This window comes from Phaseolus vulgaris, chromosome 8 (genome assembly GCF_051622355.1).
Source record: "Phaseolus vulgaris cultivar YP4 chromosome 8, ASM5162235v1, whole genome shotgun sequence".
Classification (NCBI taxonomy): Eukaryota; Viridiplantae; Streptophyta; class Magnoliopsida; order Fabales; family Fabaceae; genus Phaseolus; species Phaseolus vulgaris.
Window position 1 is genome coordinate 52,861,831 of NC_143505.1, and position 26,098 is coordinate 52,887,928.

Here is a 26,098-nt window from a genome sequence, read left to right on the forward strand (position 1 = left end):
AAATGTCAACCTTCAAAATCTTTGCATTTCAGCTTATGATCAAATTCACAGCTTTCTGAAAGTGTAATCCATCCATGTATACCAAATCATTCTTATATTTATTCAATCAAAAAATTTATCATACCAGTCTTTTTATTAACTTATTTTAGAAGATTAAGTGAAGCATGTGATTTAATATATGAAGATTATGATTTTTCATCATATTGAATTAAATATTTTTTTAAAATTATTATAATATCACTTAAGAATCAAGACAAAAAATAATTTAAATATATATTTTTTTCATAATCTTTTAAAATATTTTTTAAAATAAAATCGTAACAAAATTTTAAATTTCAAAAGAAAATAATACTTTAAATATGAAAATTAACTTCATCTTCGTAATAAAGATAAAGAAATGGATACAAAATTGTAAGAAGTTAGACACCCAAAGTTATATGTGTAAAAAATAAAATAACAAGTGAGAAAGAAAAATATATGGATATTATAGAACAATTAATGTGACACGAAGAAATTGAAAAACAAGAAGGAACAAATGTTGAGTGTTAAATTTTAGGTGCCTAGAGTTAATAAAAACAAAAGAAGAAGAAAAAAAATATTCCTATGCGTTCGTGCGATCATGTGAAAAAGGACACATGCAAGTACGTGAGTTTGGTAATGTGCAAAATATTTTGATTTAACTGTTTGTGAATACCCAGAAATCTCAATCACTAGGCAAACAGTGTAAACGAACATTGAGATCAAAGAAAAATGAGGAATCTTGTTGAAATTTGATGCCAAGATAAATACGTGCACAAGATGAACATCAAATTAATGTTATTGTGGAAATCCAGGTGTAAGAAAAATATATATTATATTACAATATCATTATCCTTCTTTAGCTAATTCCAAATTTTTTTATGGAATTAACGAAGATGGCCAAACATAAAAATTAATTTTCACGTTTCCTTCTGATTGATGAGCACTAACATGAGTCGTGGATTTGAGTTTGAGTAGTGAGATTTTTCGTAAAGAATGAAATAAAAGAAACCAAACTATGATTTGTGGTACCATTGGTCAAAACCACGTCGTATTCCACTTTCTGTTCCTTTATTATCGTTGTACATTACTTGTACCAATTGTATTGCTGTATTCATAGCACTTTAACTTGAATACATAAAATTATTTTAAATATGTTAACTATCAATAGGATCATTTTACAACTATAATTTATTTTGAACTCTGGGTTTATTCATGTTAGGGAGATGAGACCTAGAGAACTATTGAATGATTTCGTCTTCTTCCTTTTGGACAGGTTGCTAAAGTTTCACTGTGATCCTTTTGGCCTCGATGCTTCTCCTTCGGCTCTCGATCTCTCAGTCTCGGGTGAATATCAAATGGGAGAGGTACCTGCAGAAGACACTCCGACGCTCAAGTCAGTAAAAAAGGTATTCGGCACTCAGGGTGTACAGTGATAATGACGTACCTTTGTTCTTGGAATGTGCTCTATTTATATTATTTTAACAAGCTTACCTTATTGGGTCTGATTAGTGAAATAGATCACACTTAGGAGCGTATTACCTAGTTCTTAATGTTAGTTTAACTTTATTGACCTTAGTTTGAGCGTTAATAGATAAGGTGTGTCGATCGACCTGCACGGTCGTGCAGGTCTTGGTCAGCTCGGTCAAAGAGACCGAATCGTGGTAATAACCAATCGGTCCATACAAGTAGAGGGTTGTTTCTCATATAAATGTATGACTTATTTTATATTTAATTTGATTTTTATTTTAAGCACATTAAAGTAGTGATTTAGAATTGTAACGGGAAAAAAATATTCTTCTAATAGTTAAAAATCAGTGGATAGATGATGTTTCCATTGATTATTAATTTTTATTATAGAAGTAAATGCAAAATTATATATGGTCCTTATCAATACTTGTTTGATTCCATTTCTTTCAATCAGAGACTATAGGTTTCAACTCATAACTCTCCTTCTTATACGGCACAAAGACCCTGCGAATCCACTTCTTGAACATCAACTTCAGATTTTGTGTTGGAAAGTAATGTATTAACAGTTAGCACTATTTGGAGGAAAAAGAAATCCAATAAGGCAAGGTGAAGAACTCGTCACTGTGTCTGGTCAACAAAATCAGCGGGGTATAAGGTGGAAACTCAGTTCCATGCATCTTCCCTTCATATTTCAACTCATAACTTTAAGGAAACCCAAACATTTCTATAAACTTTCCCATACTTTCTTCAAGGCTTGTGTTTTACAGTATCAATCTCTTGTTTTATATTCTGTCAAAATTATAAAAAAAAAATTGTGAAAAAAGATCTTATCCCTCGAGTCCGTCATAAAAAGGTTAAGTTGTAATAAAGAAGGATTACACTGCCGATAAAAGAAAAGAAAAAATGAAAGAAAGAAGGTTCAACATACGTGAAAATTCAAATACATCCGATACACTTTTACGTGATTACTATTTTTTTATTTATAATCTTAATATTAATGTTTTGCAGCTTTTTTTTTTCATACCATATAAATTAAGGATAAGAATATTTTATAGTATATAAATATATATAAATATTATGAGTCAGTTTGGTAAGGTTAAGTTAGACTTAGAGTTTATTTTTCAAAATGGTATCCCGATCAATCTATCATAATAAAAGTTTTATTGACCTTACTATTTAAAGTTTATTTTAATTGAGTGTGGGTTGAAGATCTCATATCCAAAAAGATGTTGAGTTAGACTTCCCCTTTCATATTTGGAAAGACTCACTCCCTCATTCCCTCTTCATATTTGGAATACAAACACATACATACATTTGATGACAAAGATTTTTTCTTCTTTTCTTACTTCTTTTCATTTGATATATTGGTGGGTTTTATTGATATTAGTCTTAAATGGCTTCTTAGCAGAGTTGGTTCCCATGGTTTCATATTATATTTAATTCAAGAATTATAGAAATATTGTACTGGTATGGACGAGACCGAAGATCCGGTCACCCTGATCGAGACTCGGACTTGCTGACCAAGACCGAGGAAATTTGGCTGAGAATGCGAGAACTTGGCCAAGACCACAAAAACTTGGTCGAGACTAGGGAAATTGCCACAGACCCATACATCCATTAACGCTCTAACCAAGGTCAGTGAAGCTAACCTGTCATTAAGGATTAGGTAATACGTCCATAAGTGCGATACATTCCACATATCAGACCCAATAAGGTAAGCCCATTAAAATAATATAAATAGCACACATCCCAAGGAGAAAGGTACGTCATTTATTACTGTGCATCTACCCGCATACTGATCACTCGCTTTACTAACTTGAGCGTCGAAGTGCCCTCCACAGGTACCCCCCATTCGGTGTTCGCCCGAGACCGAGAGCCGAAGGAGAAGCACGAAGACGAGAATGACCCCAGTCAAACACCCAACAACCTGCCCGACCGAAGGAGGAAGACGAAGACTTCAATAGTTCTCTAGGTCCCATCTCCCTAGCAGGAACAAATATAAAATAGAATTAAAATAAATTTAAGAACTAATAAAATAAAAAGTAAAATAAATTAATAAATTAAAATAAATTTGATTGTTAACATATTTAGTTTTTCTGTTTTAAGTTATTAGGCATTGTTTGTTTGGCCCAACTTTCCTTTTCTGTTTCCTTTGTTTGTTAACCACCATGTATTTTACTCTCTAATATATGAGTAAATAAGAAATTCTTTTGTATCTTTTTTTCTCTGCTTTTCCCTCTTTTATGCTTAAGTCATTGTCTCTTTTTCATTTGCAATTAGGGTTCATCAGAACCTCTCTTTCTCCATTGCGATTTCGTGCGCTCCATTTGATGCACCACATCAGACAAGGAATATTCATCTTCATTAACGGTAATATGGTATCAGAGCCATTTTTTAGCCTATCCTAACGAGTATTTGTTGGGTTTATCAGGCCATCACCCATAATATGTTATCCCACGCACGAGCTGCTATCACTCTCGGCGTGAGGGGGTGTGTTGGAGATCCCACATCGACTAGAGATTAGAGCCTTTCATTGTATATAATTGGGTGCAAACCTCAACCTTATGAGCCAGATTTATGGAGTTGAGTTAGGCTTAAAGTCCACTTCTTAATATGGTATCAGAACTCTTCGAATGAAGAGCTCTGCTGCGCTTCTCTCTTATGTTTATTTCCCCCTTTGTTGTTCTTGGTTATCTTTTTTGTTCTCTTTCAAAATCTTGATTGGGTTTAAAAATCTCTTAGACAATGTTTAATAAAAACCCTAGTCTTCATAGTCTTAATAGTAGTCACACTATTACATGCAATTTTTGTGGTAAATATGGTCATACTGAGGCTGTTTGTTTTCGCAAAGTGGGTTTTCCTTCTGGTAATGTTAAAACCTCAAAGTTTTCTTCTACTAGAAAAGTTTGCACTTTTTGTAATCGTCTTGGTCACACTGTCGACACCTGTTATAAAAAGCATGGGTTTCCTCCTGGCTACAAATTCACCAATTGAAAATCCGCAAGATAGGCAGGTTGTCGGTGAGGACGAGCTGATCTTCTTGGAAATTGGGGTGAGGTGCTTCCTGTATAATGCAGTGGGTTGAAGTGAAAGTCAAAGTGCATTTAAGTTGGTGTGTAAGTTTAGAAACATATATTAAGTTTAATTGAAAATGAGGCACATATAACACATCAGACAAATAAAACTTATCAGAAAAACGTACTAAACCAGAGTATGTGGCATAAACAGTTTTACTTAAAGTGAAAGGAAGTTTTCTCTGTTTTGCACGACTACAAGTATCACATACATGATGAGTATCAACAGTAATAAAATAGTGTTGTTTGCTTAAGACATGTAATCTTTCAAGTGAAGGGTGTCCTAGTCTATAATGTCACAGTGTTCTGTCCATGATATTACAATTAAAAAAAGGAGCAAAACAATGCAGTTTAGAACGACTAGAAGCAGGCAAGGTAGTGACAAGATACAAGCCATCGATGACTTTAACTGTACAAAAAAATATATATTGGTTATAAGAAAATAAATATTTTTAATGTTTAAAATAGTTAGAAATATAATTATTGAAGAAAGAAATGAGTTTTTACAAAATAAAAATTAAAAATATTTAGTTTAAAATTTATTTTTTTGTAAGAATGAAGAAAATAAAAAATTAAACCCTACAACAACATAAAGTTGAATCTATAAACATAAATTAGTATTTATTTTTATTATTATTAAGGATGTAATCATTTAATTTCAAGTAAAAAATACAGTACATAATTATAAAAAAAAAAACAAAGTCAAATAGTATTAATTAGTAATGGACAGAGATATAATATTGAAATGAGAAATTTGAGTTGTTTATTAATAACAAATGTCGACAAGGTTCTTGTTGTGGCTGATAATAATCTGTTGTACAAAGTGAATGTTGATAAGGATCATGTTGTTCATTGTTGTAATTAGTTGCAGCTGGAATGTGGGCTCCGATGGTAGCTTTTGTTTTATGCGTGGATCATTTAGTAATTGTGTCACTCACAATAAATATATTGAATTGACCTTGTACCATTCCATGTAAACTCTCTAGGAGAGAAAGATGAGTCACATGTGGACAAACTTAAAAATCAAGTTTTTCCTAGTCAGAGTCTTCCCTGAATTACTTTTAATTTAAAAATAAAATAAAATCAAAAGTAGCAACCAAAGTGTCAACCCTAAATGCAAAATCCTAAAAAAAAACTAATACAAATACTACACTTAATGCTTAAAAATGAGAAGAAAAAAATAAAAAATAAAAACAACAACAATAATATCATCAATGAATAACTTAATTTTTATTTATAATTTTTTAAACCATTTAGTTAGTATTTATTTTTATAAAATATCCAAACAATTTTATTTAATTTTTACTATTACTTATTTTGATATCTTTTTAACAAACAAAAAAATATTGGTTCTTAAATTTATTTTTATTATATTTTATATTTTTTTTTCTTTTCCATTCATTCTAGATATAGCAATAAAAGAATTCTAAAAACAAAATCCCAAAAATCAAATTCTAAGAGGATTTTTTTTTTTGAAAAATACAAAATGAAACCATTTAATGGTGTTAGATAGGAAAATAAAAAATTAAAGGGTGATTAATAGGAAAATAAATAAAAAATGTTAAAAGAAAATAAAAGTGAAAATAGTGTTATATGAGAAAAAAAAAATCTTCATTGTTTGTTCAACTTTTAGCTCAAAGATAAATTCTCATTTTTCTATCCCAAATAATAGTTTCCACTTGCAAATATAGAAGGTGTGGAGAAGAATTATGTTGGAAGCCATTTTTACAATTTAAAGCTTTTTGTGTGTGGTTTTCTTACCCTTTTTTTTTTCTATCTCTGTTTTGGGTTTTTTCTCCCCAAAAGACTTTGGTTTTTCTCTTCTCACATGACCGTAAATATCGTTTGAGTTATTATACCATATTAAAAAACATAACAAAGCATAAAAAATAGAAAAGATGAACAAAATCTCGATATTCTAATTTCTCATTCAGATTTTACACAATTTATAATTTTACAACAAAAGGTTAAATAGAAGAACAGTGAAACCATTAATGATAGAACAAACAACAAATATGACTAAACTAAATGTGGATAGGGTAACTTTACCCTTCTGAACACAAACAAACTTAGAAGTAAAATTAAAAAACTACACAAACATTAAATATTTTAATATAATGAAAAATGCCAATTGTCAATTGTGAAGTAAAATAAATAATAAAGAAGTTGCGTCATGGTAGTAAATGAAATTTGAAAGTACTTTATACACCTTCCATACACAACAAAACCAGTATATATACTACTAATACATAACTTTTTAATTCATTCTATTCCTCATTCCCAAATATTACTGAATTTTTAGTTAAAGCAAAAGCTTACATTTTCAAACTTTTAATTTTACTTTGGAGTTAATTTTTACAATTTAATCTTATAAGTTATTTACTGTTAAATTTTGGTCTCTTCTGCATTTACATTTGCAACTTTAAAGTTTGCTTTCTCTTCTAAACTTAAGTTTGAGAAATAACATCTTAGAATTAATCACCTCATTCTATGTATTGTTTAGTTTTTTCTCATATGGTTATTCATCATATCAGAGATTCATCTCAACAATTGTATTAGTTGTGACCAACGTTGGTTTATGTATATTATTTACATCATGCATGCAAAGGTTTTATTTTTTTCCTTGGATCAGAATTTCTTATAACATCAGAGTAATAAAATTGAACCGAGTTAGCAATCCGCACAATGTATGTCGCAAAATACATTACACTTGAAACGAAACCTTTGCTGCTGTTGCTTACCATTTAACAAATTTTACTGTGATGTTTCTTTGACAGGCAATGGAATTTGAATAAATAAAATAAACTTCAACACCCCAATGTTTTCATAAACCTAGTACTTCATGTTTTTTCACATAACGAGGATATCATTATAGGTGCTTGGTGGCACACTAAATAAAACCAGAAACTCGATGATTCTATAACCTGATTGTGTTACTAGCATCCAACTACCACATGAAAGAAACATATTACATGATTTTCTAATTATCAGCAATATAAAGCATGCATATTACATGTGTGGATTAAAGCATTCATATATAAAAGTATAGGGTATGAGTGATGAAATGATAGTGTTGATGAGTTCAGATTCTGACAAGTGCGAAACACAGATGAGAGGAGACTCTGAAGGACCAAAGGTGCAGCGTATGATGGAGTTGGAGATGATTGTGACGCACAATCTGGTTCCATCCCTTGGTCAAGTTATAGATGTAGCTTCTCTCCATTTTCCACTTCTTCAAGCACATCTTGCACTCGTTCAAAGAAGGATCCAACACAGTCACTGACAAGCCAGCAAGCCTTCCGTTTTCTTTGATACATTCATTCAATGACGACTCCTCGGTTTCTGAAAGAAATCTGTTGGCAATCTTGGTGGGTGGAATAGACAATCGAGCATGCTTTGGGTTCAAATCTGTGCTAAAAAGTTTCTTTTCGGTCACAAACTTTACCTCAGATCCATTAAGTTCTTGTATCTTTTCTTGAAATTGCCTTGGCAGCAACTCACCCGATTCATGATTTTCTTCTTCCTCATCATCCACCGTTGCATTGTTTCTCAACTCATGCATGTTTTTAAGTGAATTTTGTTCCTCTTCGTATTCACTAAATAAGGACACTGCCTCCAACAAATATTCAAATATTGATTTACTATTACTATATCCCTCCTTGCTCTTGATTCTCTTATGTGGATTTTGATTTGTTTCTTCTTCTTCTTGTTCTTCTTCTTTATCATAATGTTGGAAAACACCAAATCTTTTCGTTAAACATAATCTCAGTACATCATCATTGTTGCTTCTGCTACATCCTTCTGCACTCTTGATTTTCTTTGATGGTTTATAATCACTTTGTACTTCTTTCCCATTCCTTTTGAGACTCCTTTCACGCATTTCCATGGACAAGTCTTCATAAAGAAAATGGTTTTCTTCTCTGGCTAACACAGTCTTCCTCATTGAAGCCCAAGCATCTCCATTCCCAACTTGTTTCTTTCCGTCTCCTCTAAATTTTTTCTCTTCCATTGCTATACCTTTCACCTTAGACCAGTTTTGTTTCTCTCTTTGCATCTCTTCTTTTTTCCTATTGACTCCTAGCTATACATACATATAATGCAAGGCTGATAAAAAAAAATATAATGCAAGAAAAAAAAGATAAAACACTTATTTTCTAATAGTACCATATCAGATTAAATGTTAATTAATAAGATCAATATTTTTATTTAATAAGGTAATATCAATATATATTTTTGAGTTAATAAGGTAATATTTGTGTAAATTTAACTAATTTTAGTTTATGTGATATTGTGTAAATTTAGTAATGAAGGTTATACTCTATCTTCTGTAAATTTAATTGATATTTTTTATTTTACGTAATATTTTGTAGATTTAATATATTCTTGATTGTGGATATTGTATAGGTTTTCACTCTTCAATCTTTTTTAGATCAGATCAGTTTTGCTTTTTTTTGTGTGTGTAAATTTAATTGATATTTTTCATCTAAGTATATTTAGATTTTATATGATATACTCTGTAGATTTTGCAACAACTGTATATATAAGATAACTACATCTCAATCTTGTGTAAATTTAATTTATATTTTTCATTAATTATATTTTTATTTTATATGATGTGTAGATTTATCAATAACGGTTGATAAAATAATTATATTTCTATTGAATTCATAATAATTGAATTTATGACGCTGGTTTTATTTTATTAATTTGATATTGTATACCATGTTTATTGATTTATTAATATGAAGAGAATGTTCTCATAGATTGATCCTAGTATATGGTTTGTTGATGAGTGAACTATAGTAATGTTTCTTATCCTTCTTTTGTTATCCAGGTTTTTTTCTTATAAATATTTTCAGAAAATAAAAATACTTAAATATATTCTTTGTGACCCTTTCAGTCATTTTCATTGAAAAATGGTCATGTGCAAAAAGAAAAAAAAAGTGTTTTCTCTTTGTTATAAGAAAAAAATTATCGGACATAATATTTATCATTGAAGGTCGTTTATTTCTACTCTAAACTTTTTTTTTCTTATTACACTAAATTGTTATGGAATAGAACAATTTGAGTAAAACAAGAAAGAAATAATGAGGTTAATAAGGTTGGGAAGAAGATGATTAAACTTCAAAAATAAGGATTGAGTTTGTGTCTTTCCTAAAACAACAGGCAAACATATTCATAAAATTATTGAAGAGGTATGAAAGAAAGAAAGAAAAAATTAATTACAAGTCATAAAAAAATTAAAACAATTATAATCTTAAAGAGGCGATGATCTTTTCGAAAATTTTAATAAAGAAAAAAAAGACGAAGATGGAGGAGAAACATAAAATATTATTTAGTCTTAGTCTTGGTAATTTTTTTTGTTACTTTAAAATATTTGAAATTTTGTGATATTTTTTATTCTTTAAAAATTGGTAATGTAGTGTTTAATTGCTATTTTTTTTATTCGCAATTATGCAATGGCTAATGTCAATTAGTTTTTGAGTGTCTAACTGTGAATTCTAATTGATTGAATTTATGACTCTAGATTTATTTTATTAATTTGAGATTGTATATCCTTTTTATTGATTTATTAATGTGAAGAGAATATGTTTTCTTAGATTGATCTGTACGGTAGGTTGATGTGTCAACTCTATACCAATGTTTCTTATCATTTGATACATGATTTTTTTATAAAGATTTTCAGAAAAAATTAAATAAAAAGGTTGTCAACAAATTCTTCATCCCAAATAACTTACTTCAATAGCTTTTCCAATTTTGAGTATGAACTAGACTTTTTATTAGACAATAAAATTAAGGATGACAAAGTGGGCCAGCTCGTTTCACATAGGCCCGTCCTGCATTTGTTCTACAAATGTAGGTCAGGTTAGCCCGTCCCACAAAGTGAGTGTGGACTAGATTTTTTGTCTCGTCCCGCATAAGGGTTGGCCCGGGGTTTTGTGGCCCAGCCAGCATTCAATTTTTTTTAGAAATCCAATGATTTTTTTTTTTTACTTTTTCTCTTGACAAATTGTCATAAAAAACAAAGGCATTAGGATTAATACAACATTAACATTAATTGAATGTTACATAATTCAAGTATCAACCTTCCAATATTCTTGACTTACCCACTACCTAACATATCTACTATTATTTATTCCAAATTACATGAAAAATATCATATCAAACATCCTGTATTTTCATCCCCAAAACTAAATCAAAAAGGAGTCTCAAGAAAATTATAACTCCAATGACCCTTGTAATTTTCTACCCCAAAATGAAAAAGAAAGAAAAACAGAACATTTACTCCACTGCTGCCAAAGTTAATTTTGTGTTTGTTTGTGGGCTTGCAGGCCAGCCCGCCCCACTGCTGGCCCACACGGGCCGTGGGTTAGTGGGTTGAAAAGGTGAGCCCGCCCCGCGTTTTTTACCAGCGGGTCATTCCCCAATATAAACATAGTATTTTCTCTAGTTCTCCAAGAGGAAAAACAACTTACAAGTGTCACCATAGATATAAAGGTTCTCTTGAATACCAATGAAAAATATGTCAACTGGAAACAACAAGAACATGGTTTTTGGAAACCCTAGAATCAAAATCAGATTTTTTGGAAGACTCAGGGAATGGGAAATGCATGGCGTGGCCAAGGAAGAGGAAGAGGAAGATCAAACAATCAATTAAAACAGTGCTCTTAACGTCATAAAACAAATCATATAGTGGGTGAGTGTTACTCTAAACATGGGTATCCTCCATGGTATAAACAGAAGAATGAGCAGTTCAACACTAATCAAGATAGAACATGTAATTTGAATGTAAAAAGTGACTATACAAAATAGTAGTCAAGAATAAACTGGAAAAAATTTCTTTACTATTGATCAAGTGCAAAGACTCCTACAACTATTAGAATCTTCGACAACAACAAGTCATGGTGTTAATCAAATTTCGTCCAATCAGCTCAAGCCATTTGATGGTTGTCTTGTTGGTTTCACAGAAGAGTAGGTGAAAATTCGAGGTTAGATCGAGTTGCGTACAACCTTTTCCAATGGAGAGGCAACGAATACTATAATGATCAAGTGCATAGTAGTCAACGCTCATTCGTCTTACAATTTGCTTCTGGGACGTCCATCATTGAACAAATTGGGGGTAGTGGTTTCAACGTGACACCTAAAGTTAAACTACCTTCACTTGACGACAAGGAGATCACCATAATCAGAAAGTAGCCCGAAAATGTTATGAAAACAGTTTGAGAAACAAGAGAGGCACGTACACTATTACAACCTACATGGGAAGTTCGAACATTGAGATAGATTACCAACATTCTCTGGTGGAAAGGCATCCCGAGCCGGTAGGCGAAGTAGAAATAAATGGAAAGAAGTTCAAGCTCGACGCATCATTACACGGCGAATTAGAAGAAAGGATCAAAGAAATTTTGTCAAGGAACATGGATGCTTTCGCACGGTTAGTTGCTGATATGTCTATATCGATCTTGATTTCCTGTGTCATCATTTAACCATTGACGTAGGGGTGAAGCCTGTTGTCCAAAGATGTAAAAAAAATTTAGAGGAGAAACGCCTTAGTATAAAGGAAGAAATCGCAAGTTAGTGGAAGCCAACCATATCAAGGAAATCCAATACCCTAAATAGTTGATGAATATGGTGATGGTGAAAAAATCACATGGAAATGTGTGGACTTCACTAATCTCAACAAAGTTTGTCCCAAAGATTCATACCATTTGTTTAACATAGATTCTTTAATTGATAGCGCATCAGGGCGTGGTTTTCTTAGATTCATGGATGCCTTCTCGTGGTATAACCAAATCCGAATGCATCCTAGAGATCAAGAAAAAATTGTCGAGGCGACTAACTATTGTTATAAAGTTATACCTTTGAGACTGAAGAATGCAAGGGCAACATACCAACATTTGATGGAAAGGATTTTTCAATCCATGTTGGGGCAAAATGTTCAAGCATGTGTTGATCATATGGTAGTAACCTCTGAAAAGTTAGAAACTCATGTCATCGACTTAGAAGAATTGTTGAAGATGATCAGTAATCGACTAAAGCTTAACCTAGAAAAATGTGTTTTTGGTGTTCAAGCTGGAAAGTTCCCTAGATCTCTTCTAATAGAGAGGGGGATAATAGAAAATACCAACAAGTGTGTCGTGATAGTTGGCAGGAGAAGTCCCAATAATGTAAAGGAGGTACAACGGTTAATCGATAGGATGACTGCCTTATCACAATTTCTGTTGGCCAATGGAGATAAGGGGTATCCCTATTTTCAGTGTCTTTGGAAGAATGATTGTTTCCTCTGGTCGACCGAGTGTAAGTAGACCTTCATAAAGCTTAAAAAGTATTTAGCTAACCCACATGTGCTCAGCAAGCCATCCCCAAAGGTTCCTATCCGATTGTATTTCTTGGTAACCGATCGAGCAATCAGCTCGTCATTGTGCAAGATGAAGGGAAAAGCCAAAAGCCCATATACTTTGTCAGCAAGGTGTTGGAAGACACTAAGTCATAATACCAAACCATTGAAAAAGTTGCCTTGACGGTTGTTTTCATAGCCCGATGATTACGACATTATTTTCACAGTTTCACCATGATCATTATGATCGATCTCTCCTTCAAGCAAGTCTTTCAGAATTTGAATGTAGCAGGACGAATGGTCAAGTGGGCCATCGAGCTATCAAAGTTTGACATTCAATATGAACCGCGTTGTCCTATCAAAGGGCATGTGTATGCCGATTTCGTGGTCGAACTTTCTCTAAAGGAGTCTGAAGAGAAAGGGAAGACTTAAGGTGGATTCTTTCTGTAGATGGATCATCTAACCTCATGGGAAATGGGTCAGACATCATCCTTGAAAGGCCTGATGGGGTACTTCTTGAGCAATCTCTCAAGTTTGCAAAGGCTAACAACAATCAAGTTGAGTATGAGGTTCTTATTGTTGGAATGCTAGTGGCGAAGAAACTAGGAATACATCGATTGTTGGCAAAGTGTGACTCGCTACTCAAAACAGGACATGTATCTAAAGATTACCAGGCGAATGATCCTCAGTTAACTTCGTATCTTAGATATATTAAAACTTTAGTAGAAATATTTTCTGCTTTTGACCTCGTGCATGTTCCGAGAGATTAGAATTCTCTAGCAGACCTACTATCTAAATTGGCAAGCTCGGGAAAGGGAGGAGCACATTGCACGGTAGAACAGTAAAGGAGCATGTCCACACAAATGATTGTAAGTTGATGTTATTCATTAATATGGTTACTATTTACAACAACATGAAAAGAATCAAATAACAAATGAAAGAATAAAAGCCAAGGTTGGTTCTCTCAATTCAAGTGGCACTTGAAAAGCTATGAAGTAGAAAAGTATTGAGAATATCAAACACCTAATTAACTACAACTGACTTGATCATCGAAGTATTGTCAACAAGTAGGGTTCCCTCATCGTGATTGATCTTCGGATATTCAGAGGCTACAATTATAAATGGATTGAAGACCACCTCCAAACTTCCGACCTCCAATTTGACAAGAACAAAAAAATATGGGATGTGGAGTGCAACTTGAGATTATATTTAATTTAGAATGATTTTTATAATTAATATTGCTACACAAATTTTTTTATTATTTCAGCATAAAAAACCTAAATATAACTAGTAAAAAGAAAATACAATGTGTTCGAACAAAAATATTTTTTAATTTTACACGATTTTTTATTATATAAAAAAATATATATTATTTATTACACCCAATATTATAAATTATGTTGTAATAAAAAATGATTATATAAATTTAAAAATATTTTAAACACTTATAACAACTGTCAACAGTTACAATTTTTTAATCTTTAAAAGATAAAAAAAAACATTTGAAACACATAATAAGAAAATAAAGTATTGAGATTTTATTTTTACATTCACATTTTGCAAATATAGATGAAATGAAAAGCCTTGAAGCCCTAGCCGTAGTGGCTCCTGGTGGGGGTGCTAAGGCGCTCGTGTCTGGTATTTGACATCCACCTTGTGTTTGAATGAAGAAAGGGAGGGAATTATTTGTTGGCAGTTACAGAAGGCTTCACCGAAACACCATTCCATTTTCTCCAACACACCTTCACCAAACCATGTCGCATTCCGATCCTCCAAACCGATACTCTTACTCCCCCTCTCTACACTGGAACCCTCAGCTTCACCAATACTTCCTCCATGCCTACGGCGCTGACCACTTCTCTCGCATCTCCGCCGCGCTAACGTACGCTCTTCTTTTTCATTTTCCGATACGTTTCATTTGAAGCAATCGTATATCGTAATAGCATGTACTTCGAGACTAATTCCTCTAGAGATGAACACGTTATTACAATATCTGATTCAGCTCCTGAACCTATTTTAGTTGCAACTGTTTGATTTTCGTTGAGTTTTCCAATTCGCAGCCGACCTTCTCGCTACTCGTGCATTCGAGTTAACACGCTCAGGTCCGCCGTTGACGACGTCGTTGAGAAGCTGCGCCCGCTCGTCTCTAATGTGTCGGTGGCGGTGCAATCCGAATTCGAAGATGGCGAGTCAAATCCCTTGAAGGAGTGTTTGGAAGATGCACCTGCTCCTTTTTCCAAATGCAAGATTCCCGGACTTGATTATGTGGTGTTTGTTTGGGGTTCGGGACCGCACCGTATCGATTATGGCGAGGCGCCTCCCAAGGAGGTCATTGTTAGTAGGAAGTGTGCTGAGGCAGTTCTTCGAGGTGCTCAGGTTGGTAATTTATTTGCCAATTGCCAAATTATGTGTTTCGAAGAGTTTGATTGGTTGTTACTAATGTTAGTTTTGACTTTAGGTATATGTTCCTGGTGTGATGGCTTGCAGTGCTCATGTTGAGAAAGGAGATACAGTTGCGGTTTCGGTTGCTGTGGAGCAGCAGGGTGCTGATGGGGGATGGGGAATTCCTATGACACGTGGCACTGTTCTCCAAGGATCAGAGACAGGTAGCAAGTGTGTATTCATGTTCGGGTGATATGTTTGTAGACCTGACTTTTTTATCTTGGCACTAAAATCCTAAATTGCATAACCTGAAAAACCATAGGTGGGAAATTGGATATATATATCAGGGAGATAAAGTTGTATTTTCAAACAGTCATGCTAATGTTTTTTTCATAATCAAGTTTTGAACAATAAGACATAAGTGGTTTATTCTTTGTCCAAATTATGTTAAGGATGTTTTGTGAAGACAAATGTTTGTTTCTGTTGAAGTAAACTTTTGGAACAGGGCTGATAGTAATTTGTATTTTCCTTGTTTCGCAGATACGTATTATCTTGAACGGAATGGGCTTTATATTGGGCAAGGAACAGCTATGTTGTCAAGGGCTGGAATGTTCCGTGCTTCTGAAGGAGTTGGTGTGGATATGAAGGATAGAGTATACGATCTTCATTCTTTTCATAGTAAATTTCGTCTCCTACTCATAATCATACGCCATACTGTATTCTTGTCTTTTTTGCATTATTGATTATTTTATTCTTGCTTTTATCACTTCATAATATATGTTTTTGTGTTTAAGCATTTTTTTAATGCTGCAGCAATTTCATGTTCAATTGACGCTCTTGTAGTTGTATATTTTTTTCTTTTTTCTTTATAATATATGCATCATTATTTATTTTAACAAATATTCCTAATTTGTTGTTCCCCACTTCAAATGCTTTATTTTGCCTAATTGAGTAAGATGTTGAAGCTTGTTTGGGTTACTTTTTTTTGTATTTTTTTGGCTGCAGTTGAATTGACTTGAACCTTGAAGCTTATGAAATCTTTCTGTTACTTGTTACTGTTATGATATAGTGGGGGCTTAACAAGGCTAACTTAATTTTTTACCCCAATGAATTTGTGCTAGGAAGACTTTTTTAGTTTGATTTAATGGATTTCAATACATGATTAGTTTAAGATTTACCATGATCTCATTAGTTGGTGCTAATAAATATTGTTGCTCTAGTACGGAATTGATAAAAGAATTTGAGAAGCGAAGATTAGATTTGAATGAGTGTTGAAATCTGTTTCTCACTCCACTCCTTTCAGAATCCTATTCTAAACTCTTGTCTTTATAATTTGCTGTTGGTAATGTTAGTGAAGAGCATTAAATATTGTTACGATGATTGGTTCTTTAAGAGTTTTAGCATGTGTTTATGGTTGGATCATTTTGCCAGTGCTCAAGGCAAATATAAGAATTTGCATCTGTTATGCTTATATGAGGTTATTAGCTTCAAGAAATTAGATTTTACATGGTTTCTTGTTTGGTAAGTGGAGGGAGGGGGAGAGCCTGGACTAGACTTTCCTAGCCTGTATGAAGCCTACAGATTTGTAATTATAGGTGTGAGATAGAGTCTGGCGTGCCATTCATATATATTTTTCCAGGGTTTTCTCATATCCTAATTGGCATTTTTCTTTGCTCTATATATTTGCAATTTTTGTGAAATATTTGAGGCTTTGAATGTGAGTGTAGCTGATGTATTAATGTTTCTTTTTCGGTTTTTCAGATTTGTTCGAGGGAGAAATATTTCTTCAAAATCTGCCTAGCATTATTGCTGCTCATGCTTTAGGTACATAAATTTGAGTATCATTTTTTATGTTTTGACTTTGGGGTATTGCTGCCCATTTTTTTTCACTTCTGATTTAAACACCACTGGGAGATGTTGGATTTGAACCCTCATAGGATAATACTTCTCTAGCAACCACGTAGGCCTTAGCAAATGCCCTTTTAATGGGGGAAAGGAGGGGGGAGGGTTCTATGTCAGAACTGCAAGAGGATTAGAAAGATCTTGTAGACCAATATGTTTTTCTTTTGTATAGTTTTTTACTATATGCCTTTATCAAGTGAAAAGTTGTACTTTTCGTATGCTTTTTATCTCATCATGTTTATATTCAATAACGAGTCAATCTGAAAAATCTTTCTTCACCAAATAGATAATCCTATGTCCTATCGATTCCTTTCCTTTCAGTATTTTCTTTGCTAGATCATTTATAGTTGGAACGTTGACCTTTTACTATAGTTTAATTTCTGCTTTTATTTTTTGGTGCCTTTGTAATTTGTCTTAAGTTTGAAAATGTATTTCATCTTTTATATCATGGACATTTATCAATAATCCTTGGGGGTTAGGTCTTGCTACTGTCTCGTACTTGTTTTATGATAGTAATTGTTTCACTTTGCACTATAGATTCCCCCCCTCCCCTTTCCAATGCTTTTTTATGTTTTGTTCATATTTTAAGGACTCTCTACCTTGTTATCTTGCTAGTTTGTCCTATATAGATTTCTTTATATAGATTTTTTTTTTTTATATTTTCAGATCCACAAAGGGGTGAACGAATACTAGATATGTGTGCTGCACCTGGAGGGAAAACAACTGCAATTGCAATACTCATGAAGGATGAGGGAGAGATCATTGCAACAGATAGATCTCATAATAAGGTGAGGATTCTGAACTCTAGTAAAAGGCTTACCAATACTACTTGCTTACTTGAACTCAAGTATACTGCAATAAGGGGATGTCATGGTAGAAGCATAGCTTTCTTTTACTGATATATTGTTCTGTTTTCTGTTTATTTCAAATTTTCATTGGTTGCCAGCCTTCTGTACCCTGTTTTTGATACACAGAATATTGGTTTCGTTTGTTATGATTGTGAATGGTATGAGTCTTGTAGAATTTTAATAAATTAATGGTTTGTTAACATATCAATTTTGATGATTGTCTAGGTGCTGCATATTCAGAAATTGGCTGCTGAAATGGGCTTGAGTTGTATAAAGACATATAAATTAGATGCTCTTAAATCTGTTTGTCGAAGAGATGATATTGATACTTTTACTGATCCATGCTGTGGTAATGCCAAAAATGATGTGACAAATCAAGTTTTTGATTCCCCAAATTTGGAAGTTGAAATAGTGTCACCCGTTACAGAAGGTTTAAACTCATACTCTGGAGGAAATTTATATATTTGCCTTTAATTGATACTTTTTGACTAGTTCATAAACACATGATAGAAAATTCTTATTGGGTTCTATATAGGTAATAGGTATTCAATTCAGTTCAATGCTAAACCTTTTCTATTAAATGTATTGGAGTTATGCATTGAAATTGAATCACACTAACTTCCAGAATTATTATACATTGAACCATTCTTATTGTCTAACATTCTTTTTTCATTGATGGTATTGTCTTCTGATTGGGAATTAGATACTATGGCGTGCCTAAGTCCCATATCAAGTAGTATGAGACGTTCAGTAGAGCATTTAAGTGATTTATTTTCCCCTCCCCCCAGTACTTAGCTTTAGAGGGTTGGTTCCCCGTGTATTTATCAATAGGTATTAGAGCTAGGTGTAAGTGTCTCAAAAATGGCTACTTACAAAGGGTTCTAACTAATAAGGAAGTTGAGTGAAGTGTCACCGAGTGAAACTCATCAAGATGTCAACTCTTAGTCACGGTATACGATAGGGACTTGGGTGTTATGGAGTGTTTAAGTCCTACATTGAGTAGTATGAGTTGTTTGATGAAGTATTTAAGTACTTGATTATCTCCCCTCAATAGCTAGCTTTTGATGGTGAGTTCCTTATTTGCTGAAATGCTTATTAGTTGCTAAACGTGAACATCAGAGATACTTATTCTTACATTTTAAAGATGAAAGAGAAAAGCATCAGCTAATAGACAGAACTGTGAAACATCCGTGTCTCAGTTGCATGTTTGTTTTACCCATGGTTCTTTTTCTTGAACATCTATTGTTGGTTTCTTGAGGTTAGCCTCATCATCATCATCATAATCAAAGGATCATTTAGTGTTAAAAGATGGTCCAGGTAGTGAATAATGATGTTAAATATTATGTTTGCTTAGACATAATTGTTAGAAAAGAGAATGACTTGATTAAACTAAGGAGGGGGGGTTGAATTTGGTTTTAAAACTTTTTCTGAAGAACTTACTTTCTTTAGATTCTCTTACGACTTATACGGAGAATGCAATTATAAGTAATATCAAAATTGATTCAAGAATTGGGTGCACCAAAACTAAAACAATATAAGTAAGAAAAGAAAGCACAAGGAGATGTATATTGGTTCAGATATTCTGATCCTACATCAAGTCTCAACAATTCAACCTTAGAATTGTTGGTTCCACTACCTTTTACAAAGTTATACAAAGAATCAACTCCTGAACAGTTTCAAGAGGATATACAACACCCTTGATACAAAGAGGATATTAGCCCTCATCTCACCTAAGAGGATACATAGTTTATGAACTCTTGATCACCAAGTACAGCAACAACACTAGAAACAATCCAGTTATAGTATCAAAGAAAACAAAGAAAGATTTTACCAAACTTTCTCATAGCAGAAGCACTTTCAAGATCAGCTCGAAACACAACCCTGATTCAAATCTTTGTAGCACAAGAATGAGTATAAGAAAAACTTAGAATTCTCAGAAAAGATTGCTTTGAATGCTTGATAATTCGTTTATAAAACATAGAGTCAAGTGCTCTATTCATAGATTTGAAAATCAATGATTGAAACAACTTCTGACTCATTTAATCGATTGTATTAAGTGTTAATCGATTATTATATGTAAATCTGTTGAAAACCACTTTTTGTTTTAATTGATTAAAAAGAGTGTTAATCAATTAAATCAATTTAACAATTGATAGTGGAGCGTATTTAATTGATTATGAAAAGATGTAATTGATTATTTCACTGGGAACATTGAAAAGGTGACATGGTTCTCTGTTTTAACCGATTATTAGTGAGATTATCCTGTTCTGATCCTCATCAAGATCAGTTTAATCGATTAAATTAAATATAATCGATTATTTTGTTCTAAAAATCTTTTAAAACAATTTTTCTCTTTTCAAAAAAACATTTTAACTCATTTTAACTTAACTGTGTGTTGATCTTATAAATACCTTTTGTGTGAGAGATTTAGAAAACAATTACACATAAAGCTAAAACATTCTAGACACATCTCATCTTCATTCTTCATAATCAAAACACCATCTCTTTGGGACTTGAGCATCTTCAAGTCTAACAATAATTAATAGACTTGAGCATTTTGTGATTGTATTTATTGAATTTCTGTTGGTTCATTTCTTCTGTGCTATGGTTTTTCACTTCTTTCCTGTTTTATATTTGTTACACACATGAGAAGTATTCTTTTGTCAACAATTTACAAATTCATTTTTGAATAATTTAAAGGTAAAGACGAAATGACAAATGGAAGAGTTTATGTTAGCAAAGCTGATGCCCGGAAGAACATGCGAAGAGCGCGAAATGGCCCTGGAAGAAATCAGTGTGTTGGTGGTAGGGTTGATCGATCGAAAGGTTTTCCTCCTGGCAGTTTTGATAGGGTTCTTCTTGATGCTCCCTGTTCTGCCCTTGGTTTAAGGCCTCGATTATTTGCTGGAGAGGTAGAAGTGGATCTGTTTATTGAAATATCTCCTGCATTTATTGAATTTACATACACATGCTTAAAACTATCTATATTTATTGGTGCAAATGTAAATAGGATGTGGGGAGTAGTGGATTATCTTAAAGTGGAATTATGTCCTCATATTTTTTCTTGATTTATGCCACTGTTAATGTTGTACTTCTACATCATGCTCGAATTTGTTTCTTAACCTTTGCATGAAGTACGGGAATCTGTAGAAGCACTTTTTATTTCAATGCGATTGGGAAATAAAATTATTCTATGGTAAATTCACCCTTCCTTGCCTATAATGTATAGGAAGGATATGGGGAGTACTGGCTTATCTTAAAGTGGAATTTTGTCCTCATTTATTTCTTGGTGTATACCATTGTTAATTTTCTACTTCTGCAACGTGTTCAATTATGTGTTTCTTAACCTTTACTAAAATATGGGAATGTATAGAACTAATTGGTTATTGCAATGTGATTGGAAAATAAAATTATTCTATGGTATCACCCTTCTTGACCAGAAAGTGTATTTGGTGAACTTGTTCACTCACATGACTTACAGATTGGTCATCATCTCTGTGTGAATGGCTAAGTTAGTTTTTTTTATCAAAATATGAAAGGAAATTTAAACACAATAATTGGTTTTTAAAGAAAATAGTAGTAACCATGCAATGCATTTGTTTTTGGCAGGAAACAATTGAATCTTTAAGACACCATGCAAAGTACCAGAGAAGGATGTTTGACCAGGCTGTTCAATTAGTTCGACCAGGAGGAGTAATTGTCTACTCCACGTAAGGATGTACTTTGTGTTGATCACATCTCTCTGTGCATACTTGCATGTTTTCTGTCATGATATGTGATCATGTTTCTTCCCTATTGTCTATATTAGATTCCTTCCTTGTACTTTGGTTTGGTTTGGTTTCTAAATTATAATTTATCTTTATAAGAAAAGTAATCATACAATATCTACTTCTCATGCCCTCTTCATGTTATCAGAGTTTGCATTTGTTCTTGTCTGAATTTCTTATCAGTAGGTGTAAAAGGATTGCTTAAATGTAAAATCTCATGTCATTGTCATTTGCATAATCTTTCTGAGCATATTTACATTGAGGGCATGTTTGTTAAGTGAAAAAGGGAAGGAATGATTTAATTAGGAAGGATGGAAAACCATGTAAAATTTGGATTTTTTGCTGTTTGGAATGGTTTAATAAAGGAAGGGAAGAAAGCATATATCGGGATCTCATTGTTAGATGCTTCCCCTTCGAAATTTGAAACGGAAAAAGTCACTTTATATCCAAATATAAAAATATCCTTATCGAGCATATTACTTTTTTATTTAGGGTATAGTGTCATTTTATAAACATTTTTTTCCCTTTCCTTTCCTTTCACTTTATTATTAAACAACCTAAAAATGGTAGGATTCTCAGTTAGTAGGATAAGCTACTTGATGTGGTATTTATGTCTTGAGATTTTCCCACCTACTGAACTAGTGTTTTGGGTTGAGCTTTCCTCTTGTGCTTAAGCCCTAACAATTGATGCTTTCATTGAGAGTTGGCCTACGTAAAGGGTTTGCTATAGATCGGATTAAGGTGCAAACCAAAACTCTTAAAGGGGTGACAACTTTAGGAGCTTTACATTGAGTAGGATAAGTTACTTGATGTGGTACATAAACCTTGAGACTCTCCCATTTAATGGACTAGTATTTTGTGTTGAACTCTCTCCTTGTGTTTAAGTCCTGACAGAAGGTGTTTTCGTTGAGATTTGATCTAAAGGCCACCTATAGATTGAATTAAGGTGTAAACCAAACACTGATGGGCGAGTGAAGTCATCTCAGTGTAAAAAGGTTACTATTGGGTCAGTGTTGATACTGTGGACATCGGTCCATAAAGTGGGTAACAATGTTAGGAGTCTCTCTTTTAGCAGGACAAACTACTTGGTGTGGTATTTAAGTCATGAGGTTTTCCTACCTAATGGACTATTTTTTTGGGCTTACCTCTCGTGCTTAATTCCCAACAAAATCATCTATTCTCTCTTACATTCTTAAATCTAGCATACCGTTAGTAGTTTTGATTTTCTGTGTATATCTAACAGCTAAATTCTAATTGCATTGTTTTTGTAATGGTCTGAAGTATATTTCATCAAGTCTCTATAGCGCATCTTTGGAATCTGCTTCCAGGATGAACTCTTTTTATTTGTGAGACGTTACTGTAAAACTGATTTGTTGGCTATTGTCTTGAAATAGTTGTACGATTAATCCTGGTGAGAATGAAGCATTAGTTCGACATGCTTTGGATAAATACAAATATCTGTCATTGGCACCGCAGGTTTGATACTGATTCTTTGCAATATCAACTTCCTTTTGTTTTTCTTCAATTGATCAGGTTTATATAATTCTATGGCTGAATTATTATTTTTAAAAATTGGATAATATATTTAGTTAACTGAAGGATGCCTATACGGTCTTACTTTTTTTAACTAAGACGGTAAAGTGTTGATTATAAACAATGAAACAAATTTCGATGTTTAGTTTGTCTGCAATGAATTATTTGTACACTCGGGTGAGTTATTCGTATTTTCTATTTGATTTATTCCAGCATCCAAGAATTGGGGGACCTGGTCTAGTTGGTAGCTGCGAATTTCCGGATGGATATGTAGAGTAAGCCCTTCATCCTTTTGTCCAAGAATGTGCATCTCTTATCTCTGTCCCTTACAAACACACGCTTTTACACACTCATTTGTAATGCTGTTTAGCAGTGTTGGTTGGAGGATACACCTTTCATTTTTTTACCCTAAATAAAATAAAGAAAAATTGAGTGTCAATTTTCGGTTTCACATCATGATGTCTGTACAGGGAGTGGTTACGACCTGGGGAGGAAGAGCTTGTTCAGAGGTTTGATCCATCATCTCCCCTTGATACAATTGGGTTTTTCATTGCCAAGTTTCTCGTCGGATCTAAAGATACATGACAGCTATTCATGAAATGTTGGAGTGGATCTATGTTTTCTTTATTATTGCCACTGAAGGAAGCCATCAGATTTTTTTATGATTGACCTCTGACAACCGTTTGGGAGCTTCACAGATGTCCATTTGAAAAATGAATTAAGAAAGAATGAGCATGACTGCTTTATTTGAAAGTTGCAATCTTGATGGAAGGCATATTTTGTTAAATTTGCAGTTTTCTTGTAACTTCGCCGTTTAACATATGAAAGGGAAGTTCTTAAAAGATCCTTCTGGTTAGAAGTGAGTCTGCTTCCAAAGTGTTGGTTCTATAAGCTTGTATTGTCAACTTGTTGTAACTCCTATTTGAACCTCATTGAGCATAACATTTTGCTCTTTAATAGGTAACTACGAATGATGCGACTACATGAACATAGTCCTACGACGCGTACAAATATACCTAAAAGTGCAGGTTTAGAGTGCGTGGTTGAGATCTTGCCACATTTACTAGAAATGGTGTTATGTGTCTTTCTTTCACATCTTAGTTTCGTGTAATGTATGTAAATTCGAGAGAAATCGAGAACAAAACTCGTTAAAGTTTTGTAATTCTTCATAAATAATAAAGAATTATAATAATAAAAAAAGTATGTAACCATCATTTCTCTTTCAAAATTTACATCTCTTTATATTTCTTCCGCCTTTTTGTTAATTCATTCTCAACTCATCCTAGGTAAAAAGATTGTTTCACATTTCCTTCACCTTTTACGAGGAGTTCACATACATTTGTTTGTTTTAGCTGTCATAAATCTCATTTGGGCTATTAGTCATAGTTTCCTTTCCTTATAAGATTTGGCTTGCTAATCTCTCATTTCAAGCTATGAGTCTTACTTTCTATTACGCAAATTCTTGATGCACCTTATCAATGATCCTCTTTTGAAATTTCCAAAATTACCCATATTGGATTTGAAAATTCAGAATTTATAAAATATTTTTTAGAAAAGCAAATTTTGGAAGAAATTATTATATTCTATAAATGAAATTTTGGAATAGAATTTGAAAAATCAAAATCTCATTCCAAAAAAAAAAAATTAGGAAACAAAATCTGTAAATGTATTATGGAAAAGAATTTATGAAATTAAGAAAATTGTTCCGAAAAATTAAATCTGAAAACATCTGATAGTATTTTTGATCTGCACCCACTATTTCATTTAAAGACATTTATGTTATTTCACATGTAAATTGAGTACATGTTCAAATTTGATCAGGTGCAATAAGTAATTGTCTTCTTCTTATTGGATTTTGATACCATAGTCTCATTTTGGGCTATGGATCATACTTTTCTTTTCCTTTTAGGGAAAATTCTTCTTGTACCCCGATGTTTTCATCTTGCACCAGATGTGGGTGATGAAAATACCCTTTTACTCTTAATGAGAAAAAAATAAATAAATCATTTCCATAGCAGCACCCCCGTTTCGTCTTCCTTGTCTTTTCAGTCGTAACCCCTTTGTAGCAGTAACTGCACTCCTCTCCTTTGCTCGTGCTTCATTTTTGTGTTGGAGAGCATTTTTGCACACCTTTGTCGGAGATTGGATCTTCCTTGGACAATCATTGCCTTGTTGTGTTAATTTCAGAGCTTGGTAAAACATATTTTGATTATGTATCGTTGTAATTTGGATTGGGTAATCCAAAACTTTTTTAGACTACACAATCTTGAACAAACTATGTTTTTAAGATACACTTTGGATTGTGCAAAGATTTGGAAGTACCTTTCAGATTATGCAATTCGAAGTGTATTTGAAAAAAAAACATATTCTGAATTATGCATTCTGGAAGGTATATTTGGATCTAGAAATACATTCTAGATTGTACAATCCAAAATGTTATTTTTTTTCAAATACGCTTTAGATTGCACAATCTGCAAGGTATTTCTCGATCCAAAAATACGTTCTCGATTACACAATTCAAAGTGTATTTTAAAAACATAATATGTTCCAAATTGTGAAATTTAGAGTTTATTTATCGTTGGTTGTTATGAATATTTTTTTTAACTTTTATTCAATTTTGGTTTTTATTAATGTCAGAATTATGTTGCAGACAAAGTTATGGTTAACACAAGAGGTAGAGACTTGTGACATTAGTTTGTAGAGAAGATTGCCAACAATTTTGTCATCCTAGTGTTGGTGATGTGATGGATGCACTTTATGTTGTTC

General features: G+C 32.9%; 1 protein-coding gene across 3 annotated transcripts; it reads left to right on the forward strand.

The window, feature by feature from the left end:
- Nucleotides 1–14,446: 14,446 nt before the first annotated feature.
- Nucleotides 14,447–24,402, forward strand: LOC137825568 (NOL1/NOP2/sun family protein). 3 transcript variants are annotated; one of them, XM_068631263.1, is made up of 12 exons: nt 14,447–14,782; nt 14,961–15,276; nt 15,359–15,506; nt 15,823–15,960; nt 17,044–17,106; nt 17,851–17,972; nt 18,258–18,462; nt 20,733–20,944; nt 21,642–21,742; nt 23,194–23,275; nt 23,546–23,607; nt 23,803–24,402. In XM_068631263.1, the coding sequence occupies exons 1-12, from the start codon at nt 14,565–14,567 to the stop codon at nt 23,915–23,917; spliced, it is 1,782 nt and encodes a 593-aa protein (XP_068487364.1). In that variant the 5' UTR covers nt 14,447–14,564; the 3' UTR covers nt 23,918–24,402. The 3 variants fall into 3 exon arrangements, 2 of the variants coding, with proteins under 2 accessions (XP_068487364.1, XP_090150423.1); XR_016515027.1 differs by lacking the exon at nt 18,258–18,462 and having other exon boundaries at nt 14,495–14,782; XM_090294297.1 differs by lacking the exons at nt 18,258–18,462; nt 21,642–21,742; nt 23,194–23,275; nt 23,546–23,607; nt 23,803–24,402 and having other exon boundaries at nt 14,465–14,782; nt 20,733–20,888.
- Nucleotides 24,403–26,098: the final 1,696 nt, after the last annotated feature.

Excerpts from the sequence above, each read along its gene's own strand:
- LOC137825568 (XM_068631263.1), top strand. The coding sequence starts at position 14,565 with ATGAAGAAAGGGAGGGAATTATTTGTTGGCAGTTACAGAAGGCTTCAC. Across the intron at positions 14,783-14,960 it reads CGCATCTCCGCCGCGCTAAC|CCGACCTTCTCGCTACTCGT; the intron begins GTACGCTCTTCT and ends TCCAATTCGCAG. Across the intron at positions 18,463-20,732 it reads AGTGTCACCCGTTACAGAAG|GTAAAGACGAAATGACAAAT; the intron begins GTTTAAACTCAT and ends AATAATTTAAAG.